Genomic DNA, 25,232 nt, shown 5'->3' on the forward strand with positions numbered 1-25,232 from the left:
GAGTGGGGTGGCCCCTCACTTTATGGGCCACTGGGGCTTTTTCAACATGAAAGGTACTGAGGTTCCATGTGACTGGAGGCAGGACCCATAAGCAGAGCTCAAACCCTGGTTCCAGCACTTTCTGCCTGAGTGATCAGGGTTAATGTCTGGGGAGCCAAGGGCCCTCAGTTATTTCCGTTGCAAAACACGGCTAATAAAAGAAGCTACCTATTAAGATTATGTGTACTAAAGAAGATAATATATGTAAAGTGATTCGTTATGTGTCTGGCACATAATAAGCACTCAGTCCTTGTTAACTGTTATACTTTTTATTATTTTCCACCGGGGCTGCTTTTCCACAAGGTGATGATTCTGAGAATTGCTCTGGTCTTTGGAGGGTGGAAGGGAGTCGCTGGATGGTCTGAACCATAATTTCCTCGCGAGGGGGCTCCTGAGAGAGAGCCAGGCACCTTGAGCCAAGTTAAGTCCCCCGTCTTTCTACCCCGTCAGCCCCTTCTCCCCAGAGCTCTGCGTACTGCCCTTCTACCCTGGGGCTCGTCCGCCGCCCAGAGATCCGTGCCGAGGCACAGGCGATCCCTGTCTCCCCCTGCTCAGCAGAGACCACAGTAGCATAGTCCGTAGGAGCCCCCCCAGGAAAGCCTGGAAGGGCACCTCCAGGAGACAGCCCTTACCGGCTCCCAGAGTCCGAACACCCTGCTGTCCAGCTGCCTTTTCGTGACGGAGCGTCCGCCCAGTCCCTGAGACCCACTGCGCTGCCCTTTCCTGGAGCCGTCGGGAGCCAGAGGCGGCTGGCGGGGATCGAGGATCCGGGATCCGGGATCCTGCTCAAGGGTTCCCCAGCCCGACAGGGTAGGCAGCTCCTGCAGGAGCTTCGGGAGAGTTGGAGGAGCGGTGCGGGTGGGGTTGGGGCGGGCGGGGCCTCCGTGGCGGCGGGCGGGGCGTGGGTGGGTCTTCGGTCTCCGAGCCGCCCCCTCCCCCGGCTGGTCCGCAGCCCCGCCCCGGCCCCTCCCTCCGGCCTGTGCGGCGGGTCCGGCGGCGGCGCCGGCGCGGGGACAGGCGGAGGCGCGGGACGTGGGGCGGCGCCGCGGGCAGAGCCGGGCGGACGGGCGCTGGCAGCAGCAGCGCCGCGGGCCCTTCGGAGTGGCCGCAGTCCGGGTCTTGGCCCTCCCATCCTGCCTCGCCGCGGTGAGTGCGACGGGCGGCCCCCAGGGGTGCGTTTGTATCCCTGTCTGCCCAGGTCCCGGTCCGGGTGCGAGCGGCGGTGTGTCTGTCCGAGTGTCAGTGGGTGAGGGCATAGATGCTTTTCAAAAGCTGTGCCTGTCTCTGTCCACGTGAGGCGTGTCCCTGTCCGTGAGAGCAGTGGGGGGATTCTTCGGGCTGTGGCTGCTCACGTGAGGTCCATGTTTGAGGGGGGAGGCGCGGGTGGATGGGTGATGCTTCCTTGGAGGAGCGCGGGGTTTGGGAGCTTGTGTATGTTGGCGGAGGGTGTCGAACGCTGCGGCCGAGGATGGTGGGGGGTGGGGGAGCGGGTGGGGCTGCTGAGTGGGACTCTGGAATCTTGTGGCCCCGCTTGTCCGAGGGTTCCTTTCTCCCTGGTGCAGACACTTCCACCCTTTGCTACCCGCTCCCTCCTCAGGCACCTAGAGGCCCACCAGCGGGCATAGAGGACACCCTTTCCTCCTCTAGCACTGGGCTCTGGACAGGAAGCCGCATCCGGAGGCTGTTTCTTGTAGGAAAGGACCCTTCTGTTTCCCCTGCAGCCTGGGCCCCGCCTGGAGGACCCCAGGCTCCTCCCTGGTTCTGGCCTCCTCCCTTCTGGACTTGGCTTCAGATCATGGGCTGCAAACCTGCAGGGACAGATGGTTGCAGGTTGGAGGGGCAGGCTGCACCCCAGGGAGGTCAGTCCACTAAAGGCCAGCCCTGGGCTTGTTCCTGGTGTGTGGGTCTCCGATGTGGAAAGCAAAAACCCAGGACTGGCCCCTGTAGGAAGATGAGATCTGGTAGGTTGGAGCAGGTGCAGAGGTCTTTTTCACAGGTCTCTCCCTGCCTGTCTGTCCACCTCATCAGTGCCCATTCATTCCCTAAGCAGGGTTCTGACTTGCTGCAGAATTGGAACCAGAGCTGCAGGCCTGACAGGTGTCCTGCTTCTCTTGGCTTGCATGCCTCCAGTGACAGAGCACTTACTACTTCTGCTATGGGAAAGCTTCTTTATGATAAGTGGAGGTCGTTTTCCTTGGAACTTCGTTCACTTGTCTTGTTATTGCCTTTGATTTTGCCTCTCTGTCTGGTGAGAGGATACTGCAGTGATTTAAACATGGCTCTCTTATCACCAACATATACTGAGCACCCTCTGTGTGCCAGGTGCTGCCTCAGCCACTTAGGGGACAATGGCATTCTTGCTGAGAGAAGAGCTTGAGCAAAGGCCCATAGTTGATATAGTACAGCCTGTGTTCAGAAAAATGGAGCAAAACCATTTTGCTAGGCTAGGGTAGGGGCTGCCCAGGGGGAGTGTCATGGGTGCCCTAAACTCAGCAAACATTTATTTTGGAAGGGAGGTGGGGACAACTACAGCCACTCTCTAACACACCTAGCCTTCCTGTGGAAACCAGCAATCATACTCAAGGTAGTACAAGATTGGATTTAATCATGGGCGCATATTACAGTCTGTAGGGACCTTTGGCTGGACAGAAAACCTTGGGAATCTCAGATTTGGGGAAGAAAAAGATACCCTCCCCCAATTTGCAAGTAAGGGGATGGAGTAGTCCAGAGTCTTACCTTGCATTGGTGAAATTAGTGAGAGTCAGGACTAACTCCTGGATCTCCTGACTTTTAACCTAGACACATTTTAGGAGCAGAAGCAAGGATAATAGTCATACCTTATATCTGAAAGTTGAAAGAAGAGGAGGAATTGAAAAGACTCCCAGGATTCTGGCTGATGTGGCTAGGTGGATGGTGGTGGCTTTTACTGAGATGAGAGACGCAGCAAGATGAGTAGGTTAGGGGAAAGGGAATTCAGTTTTAGACTAGTCTCTAGCATCATCCCTGTACAGATGTCCAAGGTACAGCTGGATATACAGGTGTGGGTTCAAGAAGTTTTCTGCACAGGAGATAAGGCTTTGGGAGTCATTAGCAAGTGGATGGTAACTGAAACCATGGGAGATGGTGAGATTTTCCAGACAGAGTATGAAAGTGAGGGGAGAAGAGGCCCTAGAACAAAGCCCTGAGGAGCTAGACGTATAAGGAATGGACAGTGAAGGAGCAGCCAGAGAGGCAAGTGGAGAACTCGCATTGAGTGGGTTATGATAGCATCAAGTACAGCCTCTGCCCTTTTGAGTCTTGCTCTCTTGCCCAACTGGTCTGTGTTTCTTAATTTTTCATGCTTCTGTTCCATTACTCACTGTTTTCCCAGTGTACCTATCAAACTCCTATTTGTCCCCCAAGAGCCGGCTCATATATGCCTTCCTCTGCAAGTCTTCTTTATTCTCCACCACCTTCAGAGTTGGGTACTTCCTCCTCTTTGCTGCCATAGCAGTTTGAATATGTCAATATCATGACACTTATCACATGGTAGTTGTATATTTCCATGTCTGTTTCCCACACTAGTCTGAGAACTTGTGAAGGACAGGGAGTGTGTCTGTTTTCAGCATGGTGTCTCCAGTAACCACTTTAAGGGCCTTGTGCAGAGGGCCCAGGAAGTTTGATTGTTTGATAGGTTGATCAGCTCATTGAATGGTTCATTCACCTACTTACTCAGTCTGGCAGTAGTGGGTGGGAGAGTTGGTACTGCAGATTTCATCATTTTCCTTCCCTGCCAATCTTATTGCAAGGATTCCTTGGCTTTGAGGACTTCACCTCCTCCAAGGCTTCATCTGTTTCAAAGAAAACCCAAAGACTGTAGCCTGCAGTCATTTGTCATTTTACTGAAGCCTAAAATGATCAAATACACTTGGAGGCTAGTGACCAGGAGTGAGTCATTTTCAGAAGCAAGTGAGCCTAACTGGCCTCTTGCATCCACTTTTTAACAATGCCTCGGTCACCTACCTTCACTCACAGCTGTGTCAGTCATGTATACTGGGACTCTCCTGAGGTTGTATGAGGAAGTCATGGAGGAAATTAGATGCTGTTTGAGAATTTGGAGAAACTGAAAAGCCTTGAAACACATCCTTTGCAGATGTCAAAGATCAGGTGGAATCAGCACTGGCTGTCCTCATTTGCTCACAATCAACTTCCTCTTCAGCCCCCTGGATCTGGCTTCCTTTCCTCCAGCCCTTAGAAACCACACTCTCTGAGGTTAATACCAGCTTCTTTTGGGCTTTAGATCATGGGAACTGTTTGCAGCATTTCACAATGAAGATTGTTCTCTTACTCGTGAAGCTCTCTTCTCCCTTGGCTTTCATATCTCTTTCCTGATTCTCCTGCCTCTCTGGCCACACCTTTTCAATTTCTTTTCAGGCTTTTTTTTTTTTTTTAAATGTTGAGCCTTCTTTTAATTTATTTATTTTTATTTTTGGCTGTGTTGGGTCTTCGTTTCTGTGCGAGGGCTTTCTCTAGTTGTGGCAAGCGGGGGCCACTCTTCATCACGGTGCGCGGGCCTCTCACTATCGCGGCCTCTCTTGTTGCGGAGCACAGGCTCCAGACACGCAGGCTCAGTAGTTGTGGCTCACGGGCCTAGTTGCTCCGCAGCATGTGGAATCTTCCCAGACCAGGGCTCGAACCCGAGTCCCCTGCATTAGCAGGCAGATTCTCAAGCACTGCACCACCAGGGAAGCCCTCTTTTCAGGCTTTGCTTTCTGGGCCTGTCCCTTAAATGTTGAGGTTCGTTGGGGCACAGTCACAGGCTCTTCTTTCTCATCTTGTGCCCTCTCTGGGTGATGTCATCCACTTCCATGCCTTCAGGTACCATCTCTACACCAACTCCCAAATCCATATCTCCAGGCCAGACCTCTTTCCTAGGCTCCAGCTTGTCTTTCCACCTGCCAGCTGGACCTCTCAAATGTCCCATAGGCACCTCAGATTCCTCTTACTAAACACTGAGCCTGTCACCCTCCCATCCAAACTGCTTGTCTTTCAGAGTTTTCAAGCCAGAAAACTAGGAATCATCTCTAATTCTTTCTTCTCCCTCTACTCTTCATATCTAACCAACTGGTCACCAAGTTCTATTGATTCCTCCCTATAAAATCCACTTCTGTCAACCTCCCCTTAGCCACTCCCCTAATCAAGGCCACCGTCATCTCTCCTCTACGATATCATGGCAGTCTCTTAACTTTCTGCTCATGATACCCCTCAACTGTTTCCCACAGTGCAGTCAAAAATTTACTCTTTTTGCTCTCTCACTCTATACTTAAACCCTCTTCAGCTCCCCACCCTGCTCCTTTGCTCTTTGGATAAAGCCTTAATCCCCTAGCAGGGAAGGGTAAAGTCTCAACTCCTCAATAAGGCCAACAAAGATCTGTATGATCTAGCTCCTGCCTACCACTGCATCTCATTTCTTAGTCCTCCCCTGTCACAGTGTTTGATTCAGTCTCCTGATGCAGAAGGCACCATTCTCTCTTTAACTCTTACCCATCCTGGAGCTCTTGAATGGCCCTTTCTTCAGGAGGACTCTCTGGACCTCCAGCCTTCTGTACATCCTTCCCTCGCCCCAGATCTGGGTTAGGTGACTCTCAGCAATCTGTGCTTCCCTGGCATAGCCCTCACCGTATTGCACTACATTAATTGATTTATTAGATTGTGGAATCCATGAAGGCTGAGCTGCGAGTATTTATCTTTGTATCCCCAGGCCCAGCAGAGGTGTTGAATGAATGCTGAAAAAGGAAATGAAGTGCCTTTAGAACCTCAGTTAAAAGATGGGAAGGATAAGGGATGCAGAGATGGCAGTAGGCAGCCCGAGGAAGGAGGGTGAAATCTCAGCTCTGAGTTCAAGATCTTCCAAGTACCTGCTGTGATAAACAGTCTGTTTAAACCATGGCCTATAGGACCTCGGGGGCAGATCTCTGAGGAGCAGCGAGATGGGAGAGGTGGGAGTAAAAGCCCAGGAGGGGAAGGGAGTCTTGGTGATTTAGGCAGGGGTGTGGCCTCAGCGGCTGCATGCCCAGCACGTCTGGGTGGGGAACTGAAGCAGGAAGGGGAAGGCAGGGAGGAGCTGTCCGTGCTTGGATGTTGCCCAATCACCGCCCCTGTGTGACAGGCTGGGAGAGCCCCTTGGGCTTGGAGAGAGGCGGAGCCTGACTTCCAGCTGCCCCAGAAGGGCCCAGTAGACCACTCCTACTCTTCCTCTCAGCCCTCCCCTTCGCCAAACAGAAGCTTCAGCTTGGCTCCGGCCTCCTGCTCCCTCTGCCAACCCTCGGGCTGTCCTCCTCCTGCTATGTTGTTGTCTTTGTATTAAGTCTCCAGATTCAGAACCCTGCACATCTGGAGAAAGAACCTCAGAATCCCATTGTCCACATTCAGGGATGCCCTTCCTACCCTATCCATGCCCACCCTCACATAAACATAAGGCACATGCAGCTGAGCCCCTCTCCTGCCCCTCCGCAAACCTGGAGAGAGCTCTGGACTCTGGGCTGGCCCCACTGCATGCATTCATTCATTCTTCATTCACGTATTGTTTTCAGAGAGGGCCGTGGTGCATCGAGTTGGGCACAGATAGTGGTGACCTGCTCCCAGTCACTGCCTGTTTTGAAGTAGTCTGGCTCTCTTTCTGCTTCCCTTCATGGCCAGATTTCTCTCCTGAATTGTCTACAACTGCTGTGTTAATTTCTTCATTTCCATTCATCTTTCCATCACTCTGACCTGACTTCTGCCCCTCCCATTCCACCACAGCCAAATCTGGTGGACGCTCTCCAGTCTTCATCTTACTTCACCGCTCCTTCTTTCTTGAATGCCCCTCCTCCCCTGACTTCCTTGACCCCACACATTCTTGGTCTTCCTCCCATCTCTCTGAGTTCTCCTTCGCTCTTCACTCTCTATCCCTAGATGGTCCCATCCATTATCATTGCCTTGTGTCATTAATATGCCAATGCTTCCAAGTCAAAAACCAGCCCAGACCTCTCCCTGGAGCTCCTATATTCTATTTCTTACTTGACATCTCTACCTGGGTATCACACAGGCACCTCTCAGACGTCTCATGGTTAAAATGGAATGGCCCAAATCAGCTCCTTAGCTTTCACTGTCTCTAGGCATAGCCCAGCATCCTCAGGGGAGAAACTTGGGAGGCCTTATTGTCATTCCTTTCCCCTCCCACATCCAGTCCATCGTGGTGTCCTTTTGACTCAACCTCATGGTTATTTCTCAAATCAGTCCACTTTTTTGCCTATAGCTCTGCTAATACCCAACATCAGCCTACCTGAAGAACTGGGGTAGCCTCCCAAGCGGTCTCCCTGCTTCCACCCTGGCTCCTCTTCAATCCTCATAGCTGCCAGTGTAGCTTTTTAATTTATTTTTATTTTTTGTAAATTGCATCATTTCCCTCCCAATTTGGGATAGAACCCAGATTCTTAACATCAAGGTCCTTTGTGATCTCATTCCAGCCTACCTTCCCAAACTCCCCTGTGGCCTTTCATTCCCTTTGCTCTGACCACATGAACCCTTTTGGGTTCTCAGTGAGTTTCTGCCTAAGGACTTTCCTTCATGCTGTTCCTTCAGCCTAGAATGATTTCCCTCCCTCACTCTCTGATGCCCACACCCTCATCCCTACTATTTTCCTTCTAGCCCTCAACGCTCTACTTAAAAGTTACCTGCTTGGAAAGGCCTTCCCCAATCACCCAATCAAAAAAGCATTCTTTCTCATAGCATCCTTTTCTTCTGTGTAACACTCCCCTCTCCCAATCTGTAATTATATATTTATTCATGTATTTACTTTTCACTACCTCCCCACCACAAGGACAGTGACCATATCTGTTCTGTTTATCACTCTATCCCCAGCACCTGTACGAAGTAGGCACTTAATAAATATTTGTTGAATTACTGAATTAATTCAATAAATATAGACCAATCCTTATGTCAGGCTCTGTGCTAAGTGCTAGGAATAAAAAAGAAATAAAATATAATGCCTCTCCTCAAGAACTCTGGAAAAAGCAGAGAAATAACAAGAAAATTACAGTATAGTGTATAAGGGCCAGGATGGAGGAAAGACAAGGTGCAGAGTGACATAAAGGTGGAGCACCTCACCAGACTTCAGGAAATCAGGGAAGGCCTTCTGGAGGAGGTGACATTTACGTGCAGACCTGAAAGATAAGCAAGAGTTAGCCAGATGAAGTGGGGGTGAGCAGAGGATCTCAGGCAGAGGGAACAGAATGTGTGACTGCCCAGAAGCAAAAGAGAACAAGGAGTTTTCCAGGAACTGAAAAGAAAGAAACCAGTGTGACTACTCATAGAATACTGAGACGTGAGGTGGTAGAGGGAGGTATGGGCCAAAGCTAAGCTTTGTTGGCCAATTTAAGGAGTTTGGACTTTGTCCTCTGGACAATGGAGAACCATTGAAAGAATTTAAACAGGGAGTTAGTGATAAGGTGGAATGTGTGTTCAGAAGCCTCCTTCTGGCTGTGAGGGAGAGGGATGAGAAGGCATAGGCGAGGAGAAGGACACCAGTTAGGAGGCTGTTGCTGTATCGCTGGAGAGAATTGGTGGCACCTGAATTGGGGTGGTATCTGTGCAATTGGAGAAAAGGGGATAAGGTATTTGGGAGGCAGAATCCACGAGACCTGGATACTGATTGGATGTGGAAAAGAATGTGATCCCGGGCAGTTGTGCTGGGAGGTGGGTCAGAGCATAGATAGAAGGGCTGCAGGTGGTCAGAGGAGAGACACTCCATCAGGAAAGTCTCCCGGGGGAGGGTTTGGGGGAGGCAGAGGAGATGAAGGCTGGGTGTGTCAGTGAAGGGCATCCCCGTACCACACACTTGACATACACTAGCGCAAATTCTCAAAACAACCATTTGAGGTAGGGATTATTATTTCCATAACTGCAAATTAGGAAACTGAGGCTCAGAGAGGGTATATGAATTGTGCAAGGTCACATAGCTGGCAAGAGGCTGAGCTGGGTTTAAATCAATCTAACCTGACGCCTGTGCTTTTAACCAGAGCAGCAGGCCCGGAGGATACTCAGTCCATGTTCTTCACCCTGCTCGGTCCCTGGCAGAGAAGAGATGGGGCTAGTGCTCTGTGGGGGATCAGGTGGGGAGAGGGTTTGCTGGCTTCCCTGGTGCTGACCGTCTTTCCGTACACAGGCTGGTGTGAGTGGCAGGTGCCATCCGCGGGCACCATGGCGAAGAGGGAGGACAGCCCTGGCCCAGAGGTCCAGCCAATGGACAAGCAGTTCCTGGTGTGCAGCATCTGCCTGGATCGGTACCGGTGCCCCAAGGTTCTGCCCTGCCTGCACACCTTCTGTGAGAGGTGAGGGTGTGTGTACCGGGGAGGGATGAGGACCTCGCAGGCCCCCCGGAGAAGGGAGTGGCATGTGTAAACCTGTAAGAGGTGAGGGAGGTGTGTGCACACATGGAGGGGAGGAGATGAACCCCAGCCTACAGGAGGTAAGGGTTCGGTGCAAGAACCTGTGAGAGGACCAGAGGTTCCTAACACTGGGCTGTGGCCCCTGCCCAGAACAGGGCCTCCTCTGCCCCTGCCCAAACCCCAAGGCAGCCTTCGACACCACCAGAGAAATCAGGCAGAGCTGACACTCTCAACCGGCTCTGGTACCAGAACTTTCTGACCAGTGGGAGGATGTTCAAAACTAGGTCTGTCCTCCCTGCCTGTCCTCACTGTTGTCCTGAGGCACTGAATGAAAGGCAACCCCTCCCAGCCTCTGGGCTTCTATCTATTATTCATTCACTTAACAAATATTTATTTATCGAGCAACTACTATGTGCCAGACCTGTCCCAGGCACTGGGCAAGCAGTGATAAGCAAAAACAGGTATGATCCTTGCTCTTAAGGAGCTTACAGTATAGTGAAGGAGAAAGATAGTAATCAAATCATCTTACAGTCAGACTACAGATAAATGTAGTCCGTGCCACCTCCGTCAGACACCCTCCCAACGACGCCCTGCATCTTGCCATCACCCAGAATAACACCACTTCTTCTGTGGTTACAGACTCCAGTATCCCACTCTTGGCTTCCATTACCCCACTCTCACTACACCAGCTTTGACTGGATGTAGATGTCCAATGCCCTTGACTGCTCCGTCTTCTCCCAGCCACCGTCTCCTTCCTGGTCTCCCTTCCTTTCCTACCCATCCTGAATCCCATGGTGGGCCATAGGCCTCTACGATTCCCACACGCCTTTGTCCTTTTCTAAACCCACGTGGCAGAAGCTCAATCCTGGATCTGAGCTGTAATTGGAAAGCTCCATACCTTCTCCTATACCCAGATCACTGAGCGCTCCTGGAGAAAATCAGTGCCGGAGAAATTATAACAACAGCTACCGTGTATTGACTGCTTACTGTTTGCCAGGGACTGGCTAAGTGATTTACACGTATTGATTTACTTGATCCTCACAACAGATACTTTATTATCCCCATTTTAGAGAGGAGGAAACTAGGGTTCAGAGTCATTAAGTAATTAAGAGATATTTCTGAGGCTCCGCAGCAAGTCAATAGTCAAGGTCTGAATCCAGGTTTAACTGCAGAGCCTTCTCTCTTAATACTACTCATTCATTTATCCCTTGGTCCCTGCTCTCAAAGACTTATGCTCTAGTGGGAGGTGACAGACAGGCAAGCAAATAATCAAACAGGAGAGTCACAGCTTGGGCTAAGTGTTTTCCAGGAAATAAACAGGGAGTAAGTGCGGGCGGTTGGGCCAGGGGATAGTCTACGTAGAGTCATCAGGGAAGGCTTCCCCGAGGAGGTGACATTTGACCTGAGACCTGAGGATGAGAAGGAAACAGACATGTACAGATTGTTCCAGGCAACAGGATTATCTTCGTGCTGTTCCATGCAAAGGCCTTAAGAAAGGAGTGAGTGGGGCATGTTCAGAGACCAGGGGAGAAGCCAGCGTGACTGAGTGAGGAGGAAAGTGGGATGAAGTGAGGTACGAAAGAGTCAGAACAGTTCACGGGGGAGCTTGGCGGTTTTAGGCAAGTTTTGGATTTTGTTCTATATGCAGTGGGAAACCACCGGAGGATTTTTTTTTTTTTAGCAGAGAAGTAATGTGACATAAATTAGACTTGTTTTTTGGCCGCGCCGCATGGCTTATGGGATTTTAGCTCCCCATCCAGGGATCGAACCCGAGCCCTCGGCAGTGAGAGCACGGAGTCCTAACAACTGGACTGCCAGGGAATTCCATAAATTAGATTTTTTTTAAAGCTCATTCTGGTTGTCGTTTGGAGAGTGGACTCTAGAGAAGCAACAGTGGAAACAGGAAGCCAGTTAGGAAGCAGTCGTAAGCCAGGTATGTGCGACACGCAGGACGGAGATCTTGATGAGTTCAAAGGTATTCAGGGTAAACTCCAGATTCAGCAAAGCTGGGGAGAGAATTACAGGGGAGCTGAGTAGAATGGTTGAAATGCAGATTTCATAGTTGATGCCGTGATGGGTGATGAGACATACGTAGTGCTGGGAGCATGGGACTGGATAGCTGAGGTGAACTGGAGGAAAAGATCACGGGGGGAGGGGCTGAGAGGAAGCTTAGGAACTAAGAAATCTTGATGGTGGGTGGGTCACCCTGTGGATGTCAGAGCCACCGAGAATGATGGCAGGAGTGTGTGTGTGTTGGGGTGGGAGGGAGGGTAACAGAAGAGAGTGAGCCAGAAGAAAGACTTCGGCCAATGGGGAAGCAACCATTGAGTCAGTGGAGACAACGTCAGGGAGGGGTGTTGTAGACAGGCCTGAGCTTCCAAGGAGCTGGAGGAGAAGAATTTAGAAATGTTCCAGTTGGGGGCGGGGAGGACTCAACCCCACCTTCTGGTCCTGAGGAATGTGGAGTATGAGACAAAAAACACTCTCAACTCGAGAAGACTGAAGGGGAATCTAGGTCACAAATAAGTTAATATTTGTGAAGCACTTAGCATTGTGCCTGGCACATAGTGTTTGTTAAATAAAGAAAAATTAATTAATTCAGATCAAGAAGTGTAGAGAACGTTAAGAGAAGAGATTGAGGATGTGGGAAACTTTGCAACAGGTAAATCTTCCCTCCACAAATTTGTGGTCTCCAAACACAGCCGCCGTCAGTCTGTTTCTAGTAAGATTCCTCTCCCGCTCCGTTCAGTGACTGATCCCAGCCTCCCTGTCCCCCTGGATTCCCACCACCACCCCACTCCTTCGCTTTCAGCAGCTGACCTTGCCGGAGGCAAGTTGGGCATCCTCTCTCTAATTTTGCCCCCTGTGCTCAAGTGCATCCACCTCATTTTCCCCTCCCTCCATCCAGAGGATGGGGTCCACTCCTTCTCTTCAAGCCAGCCTGAGCCACTCTCCCATCCCCAGACCTCGTCCCATGTCTTCTAGTGTCTTCCCTCTCTCCTCCTCTACTGGCTCCTCAACTTAGAAACGTGCTCAAGCCTCCCGTTACAAACAGATAAGAACACTCCTTTGTCCCTCTGTCCCTCCCAGCTGCCATCTAACCCATCAACCTACTTTTTACTCAAACTTCCAACCTCCCATTCACTCTTCAACTGGCAAGAGTCAAGCCTTCCTTCCTCTACCCCTCCCTCCACTCACTGTTTTCCTTACAGACAAAAGTACTCTTACAGTTGCGAGTTTCCGTGGGCATTTTCCAGTCCTTAGCTTCCCTGACTCCTCAGCTGCTTTTGACACTGATGACCACTCATTCCCTGCTTCTGAAATTGCACTACTCACTTTGCTGCCCTGACACTCTCTCTCCTCCTACCTCTCTGCCCGTTCCTCTTTGCTCTCCTCTTTCAGTATTTGCTGGGTGCTCTGTCCTGCTCTTGGCACTGTAATCCCCTTCTTGGTGATCATATCGTCTCCCATGGCTACATCTAAATGTTGATGGCCTCCCTGTCTTTATCTCTAACCTGCCTTCTCCCCAGCTGTCTACCGATCCCCTCTGCCTGGATGTCCCACCGTTACAGTAAACTCAACCGGGGCAAGGCTGAACTTCCCTGTAAACCAGTCCTCTTTCTGTGTTTCTCATCGTGGTGAATGTCACTCAGTCATCTAAGCTAGGAATCTGGGAGTCAACTGAGACTCATCTCTCCCTCCCCATATCTAATCAGACAACACTGCCCACTGGCTGCACTTCTTAAATACTTCTCAAATTTGGTCCACCTCCGTCTGCATTGCTGTTGCCTAAATGCAGGGCTTCCTCACCTCTCGCCTGGACTATTACAAGAGCACCTTGGTTAAGCACGTGCTTCGCCTCGGATCTGGCTCTCGTGCTCACTAGCTTTGTGACTTTGGGCCACTTACCCTTTCTGAGTCCATTAACAAACACCAAGTGCAAAGCACAGCCTGCCGCATCGTGCTTAATAAATGGTAGCTGGGTGCTGAGGAGGACGGTGCTCCTGCCCCTTGTCTGCTGTCTCATCATGTTCACGTTCACCCTCCACACAGAGGCAGATCAAATGGAAAGCTGGCTGTACCATGCTCCTGCAGCTCGCTCGTGCTGTTGAGATAACGTCTAAGCTCCTTGACGTGACCCAGGAGCCCTCCATGAACTGGCCCACGCCTCTCTCTCCACACTTCCCTTACCATTCCTTGCCTTGGGCGTCCTCTCCAGCCGCCTTGAACTGCTTATAATTCCCTACTCATACATGTTGTTTCTGGCCACCTTCTGTATCTGGAACACCCTTCCTCCTCTCCCTGCACCTTTCTTGGTCAGACTAACAATTATTTATTGGGCTTCCCTGGTGGCGCAGTGGTTGAGAGTCCGCCTGCCGATGCAGGGGACACGGGTTCGTGCCCCAGTCCGGGAGGGTCCCACATGCCGTGGAGCGGCTGGGCCCGTGAGTCATGGCCGCTGAGCCTGCGCGTCCGGAACCTGTGCTCCGCAACGGGAGAGGCCACAACAGTGAGAGGCCCGCGTACCACAAAACAAACAAACAAACAAACAAAAAAATTATTTGTCCAGGAAGATTTTGCTTACGTCACCTCCTCTTCAGCCTTTTCTGGCTACCCTCTCTACTACCAGAGGCCCCTTCTGTGTTCCTTATATTAATGGCAGGTAATACTAATAGCTATAATTAGTATTATAATAGTATTGTAATACTACAATATATCGTACTTTCTGAGTCAGGCATGTCAGCACTTTACATTTAATTCTCCACACCTTGTGAAGCCTGTACTGTCTCCGTCTTACCAAGGAGAGATCCTTGGCTTATAAAAGTTAAGTAACTTGTCAGGGGTCATACAGTATAATAGTTGACTGACCTGGGAATTGAACCCAGGCAGCCTAGCTCCAGGACCCATGCCTTTAATCATCACACTGTTTACTTCTACAAACTCTAATTTTGTTACTTTTTTCTCTACAAACGGGGAGTATTTTAGAGGTAGGCACTGTGCTTTATCTTTGTATCCCCAGAGCTTGGCATAAATTTGGCAAGAGCAGGTAGTCAGTAAATGTTTAATGAGTTAATGGTGCGGGGGTAGGTAGTCACACATTTTCTGTGAGAAGGGTTTGTAAACACCTGTGAAAGGTGAACTTGTGTCTGTGCACACTGTGAGGAATGCGTGTATGTCTGATCCTCTGAGAGACGTCAGGGGTGTGTTGCCACTCAGTTGTGAGAGGTGAGGCCTTTTACCCCTGCTGTTAGGACAAGATGCGTGTGCTGGCCAGAGAGGTTTCTAAACGAATGTGACAGCACAGCTGTGAGCACAAGGACTGGCGCCCATGGCAGGTGACAGGAGGGGTGCACTGACACTGCCCTGCCACTTCATCCCTTTGACTCCCCCTCCTCCCCGGCCAGATGCCTCCAGAACTACATCCCTGCCCAGAGCCTGACGCTGTCCTGTCCAGTGTGTCGGCAGACGTCCATCCTCCCTGAGCAGGGCGTCTCTGCGCTGCAGAACAACTTCTTCATCAGCAGCCTCATGGAGGCCATGCAGCAGGCACCTGATGGGGCCCACGACCCCGAGGACCCCCACCCCCTCAGCGCAGTGGCTGGCCGCCCCCTCTCCTGCCCCAACCATGAAGGCAAGGTGGGCCCAAGCAGGCCCAGTGAGGCCAGGACTTGGGGTGGAGGGGGAGGAGAGGTCGGGGGAGGGGCCGAGTGGCTGCGGGTCAGAGGGTATTCTAAGTGGTCCAGGTAGCGTGGGTGCACCTGGAAGGTGAGAGGCAAGGAAGGCAGGTGGGGTGGGGGAGGGCAGGGGACAGAGAAGCGTGGTGTCTAGTCGTTGCCTGATGGGAGTCCTTGCGCCGCCAGACGATGGAGTTTTACTGTGAGGCCTGTGAGACGGCCATGTGCGGCGAGTGCCGCGCCGGCGAGCATCGGGAGCACGGCACCGTGCTGCTGCGCGACGTGGTGGAGCAGCACAAGGCGGCCCTGCAGCGCCAGCTCGAGGCGGTGCGCGGCCGGTAGGCGCCCGGCGGGAGCCCGGGCTGGTGGGGCCGTCTGGGATGGTGTCTCAGCGGGGGCAGAGGAGGGACCTTCGGGAGGGTGGAGATAAAATTCTCAGGGAGGGTAGGGGGGGTCTCAGGGAGCGGAAATCCTGGAGGGCGGCAGTAGGGTCTCCAGGGAGAAGGGACAGTTTCGTGAGGGCATCCTCAAGCAGCCCTGGTATGAGCTGTTTCCCCTCCCCAGACTACCACAGCTGTCCGCTGCCATCGCCTTAGTGGGGGGCATCAACCAGCAGCTGCAGGAGCGCAAGGCAGAGGCCCTGGCCCAGATCAGCGCGGCCTTCGAGGACCTGGAGCAAGCGCTGCAGCAGCGCAAGCAGGCCCTGGTCAGCGACCTGGAGGCCATTTGTGGAGCCAAGCAGAAGGTGTGTCCGCTCACCCTTTCCCACCACCGCCCATCATGAGATGGCCTGTCGCCTCCACGCGTCCCCTGCTCCCCACACGCGTGCACCCCTTCCCCTAGTCTATACTTGCCCCCTTCTGGCGTGGCCAGTAGGTACTGCGGGCATCTGTGTCCCTCGTCCACACTCACCCTCTTGTATTCCCTTCATGCCATAGTACAAGTTCATCAGGGATCACAGAGACACCCCCCTCACCTTCCCCTCCACAAGCCTGCTTACCCAACCCTCCCCTGACCCCTCCTCAGGTTTTGCAGACCCAGTTAGACACACTGCGCCAGGGGCAGGAACACATCGGCAGTAGCTGCAGCTTCGCTGAGCAGGCACTGCGCCTGGGCTCGGCCCCGGAGGTGTTGCTCGTGCGCAAGCACATGCGAGAGCGGCTGGCGGCGTTGGCAGCACAGGCCTTCCCGGAGCGGCCCCACGAGAACGCGCAGCTGGAACTGGTCCTCGAGGTCGATGGGCTGCGGCGATCGGTGCTCAATCTGGGTGCGCTGCTCACTACGAGCGCCACTGCACACGAGACGGTGGCCACTGGCGAGGGCCTGCGCCAGGCGCTGGTGGGCCAGCCCGCCTCTCTCACTGTCACTACCAAAGACAAGGATGGGCGGCTGGTGCGCACAGGCAGCGCCGAGCTGCGCGCGGAGATCACAGGCCCCGACGGCACACGCCTGCCGGTGCCCGTGGTGGACCACAAGAACGGCACGTACGAGCTGGTGTACACGGCGCGCTCCGAAGGCGAGCTGCTCCTCTCGGTGCTGCTCTATGGACAGCCGGTGCGCGGCAGCCCCTTCCGCGTGAGGGCCCTGCGTCCTGGGGACCTGCCACCTTCCCCGGACGACGTCAAGCGCCGCGTCAAGTCCCCTGGAGGCCCGGGCAGCCACGTGCGCCAGAAGGCGGTGCGTAGGCCCAGCTCCATGTACAGCACCGGCGGCAAACGGAAGGACAACCCCATTGAGGACGAGCTCGTCTTCCGCGTTGGTACAGAGAGCCTTGGGCGGAGGCAGAGGGGGGATGAGGCGGGGCCAGAGACTCAAAATGACCTCAGTGTGAATTTTTTGCTTCCATCCCGTTTCTTCCCCACAGGCAGTCGTGGAAGGGAGAAGGGTGAATTCACCAATTTACAGGGTGTGTCCGCAGCCAGCAGCGGCCGCATAGTGGTAGCAGACAGCAACAACCAATGTATCCAGGTAAGCTCTCCCCTAACACCAAAATAGAAGTTCTCAAGCTACAGCCTAGTAAAACAACAACAAAACAAAAATAAAACAAAGAAACAAAAACCCAACAAAGTATACAGGTCGCCTCCTGAAGGGTGAAACCCTACAGATAGTACCTTTACTTGAAGGGCCATGAATCACAGCACCACCCCTCCCCCACTCACTCGCCATCCGTTCCACAAGGGCCACAGCAGTAACCAGCACCTTCACAGTTAGGCACTGGGGTTGACTGTGCTGGCGGCCTCTACCTCCCAGGCTGTGGCTCAGGCCAGACCAGCTCCTGGACCCCAAAGATCCGGCTCATTGTTCCCTCCCCTCTGCCTCCACCTGAGTCCCTGGCTGGCTCACTTTCTGCCCACCACAGTGGTCAGGATGCAGTCTGACTTCTTATGCCGCCTTCTTGTGTCCGCCGGACTGACTTCTTATGCCGGACTTCTTAAGTCCGCCTTATGCCAAGGATGCTTTTTGGCACAAAAGTGCAGCTCCGCACTATCTTCCAACATGCCTGTGTGGACCCAGAATGCGTGTCGTCTGTGCCCGTCTCTGCAAACGTCCAGTTGACTAGACAGTCAAACGGGGATAACTTGTGAAAAGGGGTGCCTTCCAGTGGCTAGACTATAGTGCATCCTCATAGGTGGTCCTGCCTCTGGCCCTCCCAGCGCCTCACACACCTGAGTAAAGCATCTGCCACTTGAATGGACGTAGCCTCTGCTGCACTCTGAGCTCCATAAAGCCAGAAAATGCGGTTTTCTCTTTTCCTTGTAGTGAGCCTACGAACAGGCAGAGCCAGTGACGGCCACCAGTATGGTAGGCGCAGCAGAGCAGTTCACAGCTCAGGCTCTGAAACCAGACACCTGGGCTTGAATCCTAGCGCTGCCACTTACTGACAAGTCATGTGACCTCCCTGAGCTTAGGTTAACTCATGTGTAAAATTAGGAAAAGAATACCTCAGAGGGTTGCTGGGAGCATTGAATGACATCATGTACTGAGCCTGGCACCAAGTGAACCTTCTGACTCTTAGCTGTTGTTGAAAATACCATTGTCCAGGTGGGGACAAAAGCCAGGAGGTGGGAAGGTGCTATAGGGCGTTGTTCAGGGAACTGGAAGGGTCCCAGAGTGGCTGGAGGGAGATTGCTATCAGAAGTGGAGTAGCTGAGGTCACGCTGTAAATGGTTTTGGAGAGGAAGCTGTGGAATTTTGATTTTATTCTGTACAGGATTGTTTCTAACTACTGTAAGCTTTCAGTTCTTGGAAACGTTTTGTCAGGTAGTAAAACTTTTCCCTGAAGATCCTTACTTCCCATCTGTACATTTAAACTTCTTCCTGACCCTCTGCCTGGGTACCCCCGTCACAGATGCAGCTCTGTCAAAGGCCTGTCACCTCAGCATCAGCTCCTCCTGGCCCTTGCTTTCCACCTAGCCGACTGAAAGAGCCAGGAACTCTTCCATGGCTATATTCCCAAGCCTGTCTAGCCTGCCTTTATTCCCACCTTGTTCCTAAGAGCAGAGGAAAGGAGAAGCTCAGGTCCACGCGGGGAGGCGTTTGGGTCCAGGCTGGATGGTGAGAAGTGGAGGGGTTTGGATGGGTAGGGGTGGCGCTGAGGCCTTGCTCCGTCGCAGCCTCCACCCTCCAGCTCCGTTCTGCCTTCTTATGCCAAGGATGCTTTTTGGCACAAAAGTTGAGGTTTGGGAAACTTCCCCTGGGGTGCACACACACGGGTACTCATATCCCCGGAAAGACGTGCCACTTGGTCTCCCTGACGAGGGCCTGTGTCTGTTGTTTCAGGGTGGGGACTTAAGAGGGAGGGCCTAGTGCAGCCCCTCCCCCTCCAAACACTTCCTTCTACTACCTCAGTCCTCCTTGCCCCTGCTGCCACCCATGCAGCAACCTCATAGCTGCTAGGAGCCTGGCTCTCGATTCCAAAGCTGAGGTTCTCTCACTCTGGGGTCCTCAGGTCTGCTATGGGTCTCCCAGATGCACTGTGACTCCCCCTCAGTTCATGAGGATTGGGGCTCTCGTGAACTTCTCCTTTGGACCCGGCTGTGGTGGCAGCTGAGGCAAATCCTCTCCTTGTGCTGAATCAGCATCAGCTGACAGAAAAGAAGAAACATTTTGTGATTCTGAATGAAGAATTTGATTTGGATATATTACATCCTTGTGTAATGGTCTGAGTCCAGAAATTTTATCAGCTCTTCTGTGAAAACAGCCTCATTTCCTTCAGGCAGAATGCTAATCACACTCTCCTCCAAGCTCCCTCAGCCTTTTGCCATATAGCACTTTTCATTCTCTGCCACAATCACTGGTTTGTTCGTTTTATTTTGTTTTGGCCTCTCCCCCAAGTAGACTCAGATCCTGAAGTTGCTTACTGCTACCACGGCAAAAGAGAGAGATGTTAAGCATCACATTAGGGCACTGGCAGATTCTAGAGATAAGGAAGCGAATATGGCAGGTTTTGACGAGCCATCAGATATCCAGGGAGAGGGAGGGATCAAGAATCGCTGGCCTTGGTGACCTGAGTAGGCGGTGTTGCCATTTGGGAGCGGGCCTGGGAATAAGTTGATGAATTCACTTTTGCCTGCGGTGGGTTTGAGATAGCTGTGCGGCATCCAAGGGGAGGTGTGCGATTCTGGTCTGGGAGTGAGCTGACGGATTTATTCATTTGTTGAACGTCTGCTGTGTGCCAGTTGCTATTCCAGTGCTGCAAATGCAGCAGCGAACAAAACAGACACAGTCCCTGCCCCACCTGGGGCTTACATCCTTAGACGGGGGACAAGGATACTTAGCGGTTATTTAGTGACAGGAGTGACAGTCGTTATGAAAAGAGCTAAAAAGCATATATCACGGAGACTTAACTTTATGTGTGTATATTGATTTAGGAGATGGAGTTAATCATTAAAACCTTCTCTGGGGCTTCCCCGGTGGCGCAGTGGTTGAGGGTCCACCTGCCGATGCAGGGGACATGGGTTCGTGCCCTGGTCCGGGAAGATCCCACGTGCCGCGGAGCGGCTGGGCCCGCGAGCCATGGCCGCTGAGCCTGCGAGTCCGGAGTCTGTGCTCCACAACGGGAGAGGCCACAGCAGTGAGAGGCCCGCATACCACAAAAAAAAAAAACACAAAACCTTCCCTGAAGAAGTGACCTGGAAATTCTGAGAACTGGAGGATGAGTAGGAGTTGGCCAGGTGTACTGGGTGGGATAGGTTAGGATAGGTTGGGAAGAGGAAGACCCCCTAAAGCCTCAGTGTTGAGCTAGAAACTAAGCTGCTCGGAGTGGAGGAGGCAGACACATTGCCTCACTACCCAGCTGGTGGTACCTTTTCGTCCCTCTCACAGCACCTCTTCAGCCCGTGGCGCCTACCTTCTCCAAGTGCTGTCCAACCACAGGGGACCAGGGCAGAAGCCAGGGGCACTTCTGATCAGCCAGGGAAGGGCATGATGGGAGGTCCACATCAGGAGGAAGTGATGTCCATTGGTGAGACCAGTTCAAACAGCCCTGCGGGCCTAAGAAACAGAGATGATGCAGGGGCGGGGGGCTCAGTCCACGCAGGAGGGAGAACATCTGGATCAAAGAACAAGGCCAAGGCCCATAACTTGAGTCCTCCAGGGCTGCTCCTGCCTCTGATTTATCTTGTGTCCCTGGAGTTATAACAAAGCAATGTGTGAGCCTTATGCAGTGAGTGATGTTGTGGCTGTGAAGGAGAAGCAAGAAGGCTTAGCTATAGAGGAGAGGAGCATTAAAATCGTAGGTGCTTTTAGGATGGTGAGACCGGAGCATGTTGCTAAGGTGGAAGAAGTACAAGAGGGTGAGAGGTTGAAAGGTCTCCTCTGTCCAGATTACCTTATCAGCCTCATAGCCTGGACGGGCTAATCCATGTCCATTCCCCCACCCTCACCTACCCCTTTCTTGTCTGCTGCTAAGTCCTGTGGAGTCTTCCTCCTGTATGTCTCTCGATCCATCTACTTCCCTCCAGGAAGTGCCCTGGTCCAAGCCATCATCAGTTGTCACCTGGACCACTGCAGCACCTCTGCCTGGCCGGCCAGCTTCCAGTCTCGACTCCTCCCTGCAGCCAGGGTGCTCTTTCTGAAAAAGCTCCCATGTGCTTTTTCCAACACCACCAAGCAGTTCTCCAGTTCTCAGTGGACACTGACCAGGGATCCTTTAAATTCAACTCAATTCCGACATGATCTACCTGGAGATGGCATCACATCCCACAGGTTGAAGGCTCAGTTCCATGAGACTGCCCCTACTTCAGATGCTAATCGAAAGTTCAGTTTGTCGCCTGTAGTCTGACCAACCAGCTATAAAGTGGAAGTTCCCACAACCCACTCCTGTGTTCAATTAATTAGCTAGAGCAGCTCACAGAACTCAGACAAACATTTAATTACGTTTATCAGTTTACTGTAACAGATATTATAAAAGATACAGATGAACAGCCAGGTAAGAGATACATAGGGTGAGGTCTGGAAGAGTCCCTAGTATAAGGAGTTTTGGTTCCTGTGGAACTGGGGTACACACCCTCCTGGCACCAACCCGGAAGCTCATCATATCTTCTTGTTCAAGAATTTTTATAAAGCTTAATCTGTGCTCCCCACCCCTTCTCCTTCCCAGAGGTTGGTGGGTAGAGCTGAAAGTTCCGACCCTTTAATCAGATGGTCTTTCTGGTGACCAGCCCCATCCTGAAGCAATCTAGCCCCCCCACCCCCACCCAAGTCGCCTCATTAGCATAAACTCAAAAGAGACTCCTTATGAATGACAAAAGACACTTACTGATAAGGAAATTTTAAGGGTTTGAGGAGCTCTGTGCCAGGCACTGGGGACAAAGGCCGAATATATTTCTTTTTTTTTTTCCCCCAAATTTATTTACTTGTTTATTTTTGGCTGCCTTGGGTTCGTTGCTGCGCGTGGGCTTTCTCTATTTGCGGCAGTGGGGGTTACTCTTTGTTGTGGTGCACGGGCTTCTCATTGTGGTGGCTTCTCTTGTGGAGCAGGGGCTCTAGGTGCGCGGGCTTCAGTAGTTGTGACACACGGGCTTAGTTGCTCCGCGGCAGGTAGGATCTCACCGGACCAGGGCTCGAACCTGTGTCCCCTGTGTTGGCGGGCAGATTCTCAACCACTGTGCCACCAGGGAAGTCCCTCAAATATATTTCTTATTATATTACAAAGTCAGATCTCCTCTTGTCACTTTCCTGCTCAGAAATTTTCAGTGAATTCTCATCATACCCAGAATAAAACCTTACTCCTTCTGTTCTTCACGGGAGTGCCCACTGCCCTCCATCCACACTAGGCAAGTAGGGCCCATACTGAGTTCAAGCAGCGCCCCTATTGGACTCTGTGCCTTCTGCGTACTGCTGACTCTGCTTAAACACCTTTCTTCCTCCTTCTTTACTCGCCAACTTTGGTTCAGCTCTTGGCGTCCTTATTAGGCTTTTAGCTCAGATTGCCCCTGCTCCTGGACCACCTCTCACCCCTTTCACATTCTCACAGTCCCATTCATGCCTCTGCTGCCTGTCCCCTAAGGTCTGCGCTGGCAACGTCTGATTCTACCCACGGCAGGGTGTCAGAAGTGCTTGTTGAGTGCTGAATGAATGGGGGCGGGTCTCCTCCCTCAGGGTCCTGCTCCCTCCCCTCTGTGACCACAGTCTCTCCCCTCCTGCCCCCTCCCTCCCTTGCTCCTCTGCTCCAGGTTTTCTCCAATGAAGGCCAGTTCAAGTTCCGCTTTGGGGTCCGAGGACGCTCGCCTGGGCAGCTGCAGCGTCCCACAGGTGTGGCCGTGGACACCAATGGAGACATTATCGTGGCAGACTATGACAACCGTTGGGTCAGCATCTTCTCCCCTGAGGGCAAGTTCAAGGTGAGAGGCCTGCTGTCTCTACTCTGCACCCTTGGTGGCCAGCTGAGATGACCATTCTAGTGCCTTCTGGTGGTCAGGGCCTGGACTGCTCGATCCATCCTCAGCCTGAGGTTCTGCTTTGGTGCCAGGCTGGGTCTACTCTCCCCACGGGGCGGGATAAAGCCCCTAACGGATATCCCCTTCCTCCAGACCAAGCTTGGAGCTGGCCGCCTCATGGGCCCCAAGGGAGTGGCTGTAGACCGGAACGGGCATATCATCGTGGTCGACAACAAGTCCTGCTGCGTCTTTACCTTCCAGCCCAATGGCAAGCTGGTTGGCCGTTTTGGGGGCCGCGGGGCCACCGACCGCCACTTTGCAGGTATTGGGAAAGAACTTAGAGACCTAGTCTCTGATACCCCAGTCCCAGAGAACTCCCCTGGATGTCCCAGCTCTACAGACCCCCTCCTCCTATATTTTGACCCTAGGGGACCCCGTCCCTTCACTATACCCTAGCACCATCATCCCAGAGACCCCACCGCTCTCCTCACACCACAGCTTTGTCATCCCAGATGTTCTCCCCCATCCCACTCAGTATCCTGGCTTACTGCCAGAGAGCCCACTTTGTATTTTCAGGGCCCCATTTTGTGGCTGTGAACAACAAGAATGAGATTGTAGTGACGGATTTCCATAACCATTCAGTGAAGGTCAGTGTTCTCCCTCCCTCTATGACCACAGTTCCATCATCCTTTCCTCTTGCACAAGACTCCTCTCTCCCTCACCTACCTCCCTTTTCTCCCCCTTGAGATCATTCATTTGAACAATTAACATTTATGGCGTGGCCGCGTTGTCCCAGGCACTATGCTAGAAGCTGGGAATACAGTGATGAATAAAGCAAATACATTCCCTATCTTATTGGTTATGGTCTAGTGGGGAAGAGAAGAAAGTACCAGGATATTACAGTGTGATGTGATGCATTCTGTGCTAGGAGAGTGCAGGGAAGCTGAGTGAGGTGGGGGGGTGGGTAGCAGGAGCATTTGATTCAGGTGGAACTAAGCACAGGTGGGAGCTCACCAGAAGGTAGGGGGACAGGAGAAGCCAAGGAGGTGGGAACTCATACCATGTAGTCAAGAAACTACAAGTAGTTCAGATGAGGTTTGAAGAGGGGAGTGGCGCCAGGTGAGAATGAGCCTTGCTCATTCCCTCAAGGGGCTTGCTCTCTTCCTAAGAGCTATGGGGAGTCACTGAATGATTGCAGGCAGGAGGGTGATGCAGTCCTGTGTGTCTTAGAAAGATCGCTCTGGCTGAGGCGAGACTAGAGGCAGGAAGATCAGGCTTCTACAGTAATCTAGCTGAGGACCATTGCAGTGGCGATGTATGCATAGGGTACAGATTTGCGATACAATCAGCGGGTTGTGGTAATTCATTGGCCGTCGAACAGAGGAGAAGGTGGAGTCGAGAATGACTCATGGCTACCTGGGTGTTGCCAGTCACTGGGAAGGAGAAAGATGGGAAGGACTTTTCCAGGGAAGATAAGCTGCCCAAGGGACATCAGCTGGAGATGTCCAGTAGGCAGTGGCATGCATGGACGTGAAGCCTGGGAAGAAGAACTGGTTTATAGCTGCAGATCTGGGGGTCCTCAGCCCTGGGGCTTCACCCCATCCTCCTCCAAGGCCCCGCCTTCTGCCTGAGGCCGGGTCCCCAGTCCCCAGCCCTTTCCCCTGCCAGGTGTACAGTGCCGACGGAGAGTTCCTCTTCAAGTTCGGCTCCCACGGCGAGGGCAATGGGCAGTTCAATGCCCCCACGGGAGTAGCCGTGGACTCCAATGGAAACATCATTGTGGCTGACTGGGGCAACAGCCGCATCCAGGTGAGGAAGGCCCGGGGATGGCACCAGGGTGAGGTTTCCCGCTGGGCCCCAGGCACCCTCTCCCCAAATGCCACTCATCTGCCTGATCTCACGGCTCCCTCCAATCTCTGCTCGTCCCTCAGGTATTCGACAGCTCTGGCTCCTTCCTGTCCTATATCAACACATCTGCAGAGCCACTGTATGGCCCGCAGGGCCTGGCACTGACCTCGGATGGCCACGTGGTGGTGGCCGACGCGGGCAACCACTGCTTTAAGGCCTATCGCTACCTCCAGTAGCTGCACGGGACCTGCCTGGCTCTTGGAGGGACGGACATAGGGGTGATTGGACAAGATGGTCTGGCCAGGAGGTGGGCCAGACCTGGCAGCACTGAATGTGGGCTGCGGGCGCGGGTGCGCCCGGTGCCCTCCCTCTCCCCCCTCCCA

General features: G+C 52.7%; 1 protein-coding gene across 2 annotated transcripts; it reads left to right on the top strand.

Moving 5' to 3' along the window:
* The first annotated feature begins 701 nt into the window (after positions 1–701).
* TRIM3 (tripartite motif containing 3) lies at positions 702–25,232 on the top strand. 2 transcript variants are annotated; one of them, XM_067750075.1, is made up of 12 exons: positions 702–849; positions 9,224–9,389; positions 14,852–15,083; positions 15,308–15,459; positions 15,686–15,866; positions 16,148–16,880; positions 16,986–17,089; positions 22,798–22,965; positions 23,155–23,323; positions 23,578–23,648; positions 24,670–24,810; positions 24,933–25,232. In XM_067750075.1, exons 2-12 carry the CDS (start codon positions 9,259–9,261, stop codon positions 25,083–25,085), a joined length of 2,235 nt encoding a protein of 744 aa, XP_067606176.1. In that variant the 5' UTR covers positions 702–849; positions 9,224–9,258; the 3' UTR covers positions 25,086–25,232. The 2 variants fall into 2 exon arrangements, with proteins under 2 accessions (XP_067606176.1, XP_067606175.1); XM_067750074.1 differs by lacking the exon at positions 702–849 and adding an exon at positions 1,029–1,185.

This window comes from Pseudorca crassidens, chromosome 9 (genome assembly GCF_039906515.1).
Source record: "Pseudorca crassidens isolate mPseCra1 chromosome 9, mPseCra1.hap1, whole genome shotgun sequence".
Classification (NCBI taxonomy): Eukaryota; Metazoa; Chordata; class Mammalia; order Artiodactyla; family Delphinidae; genus Pseudorca; species Pseudorca crassidens.

What these genes read in the sequence shown, in the direction of transcription:
- TRIM3 (XM_067750075.1), top strand. Translation starts at nt 9,259, where the DNA reads ATGGCGAAGAGGGAGGACAGCCCTGGCCCAGAGGTCCAGCCAATGGAC. An exon ending in CTCGAGGCGGTGCGCGGCCG is followed by an intron (nt 15,460 to 15,685) that starts GTAGGCGCCCGG and finishes TCCCCTCCCCAG; the next exon opens with ACTACCACAGCTGTCCGCTG. An exon ending in CCCCTGAGGGCAAGTTCAAG is followed by an intron (nt 22,966 to 23,154) that starts GTGAGAGGCCTG and finishes CCCTTCCTCCAG; the next exon opens with ACCAAGCTTGGAGCTGGCCG.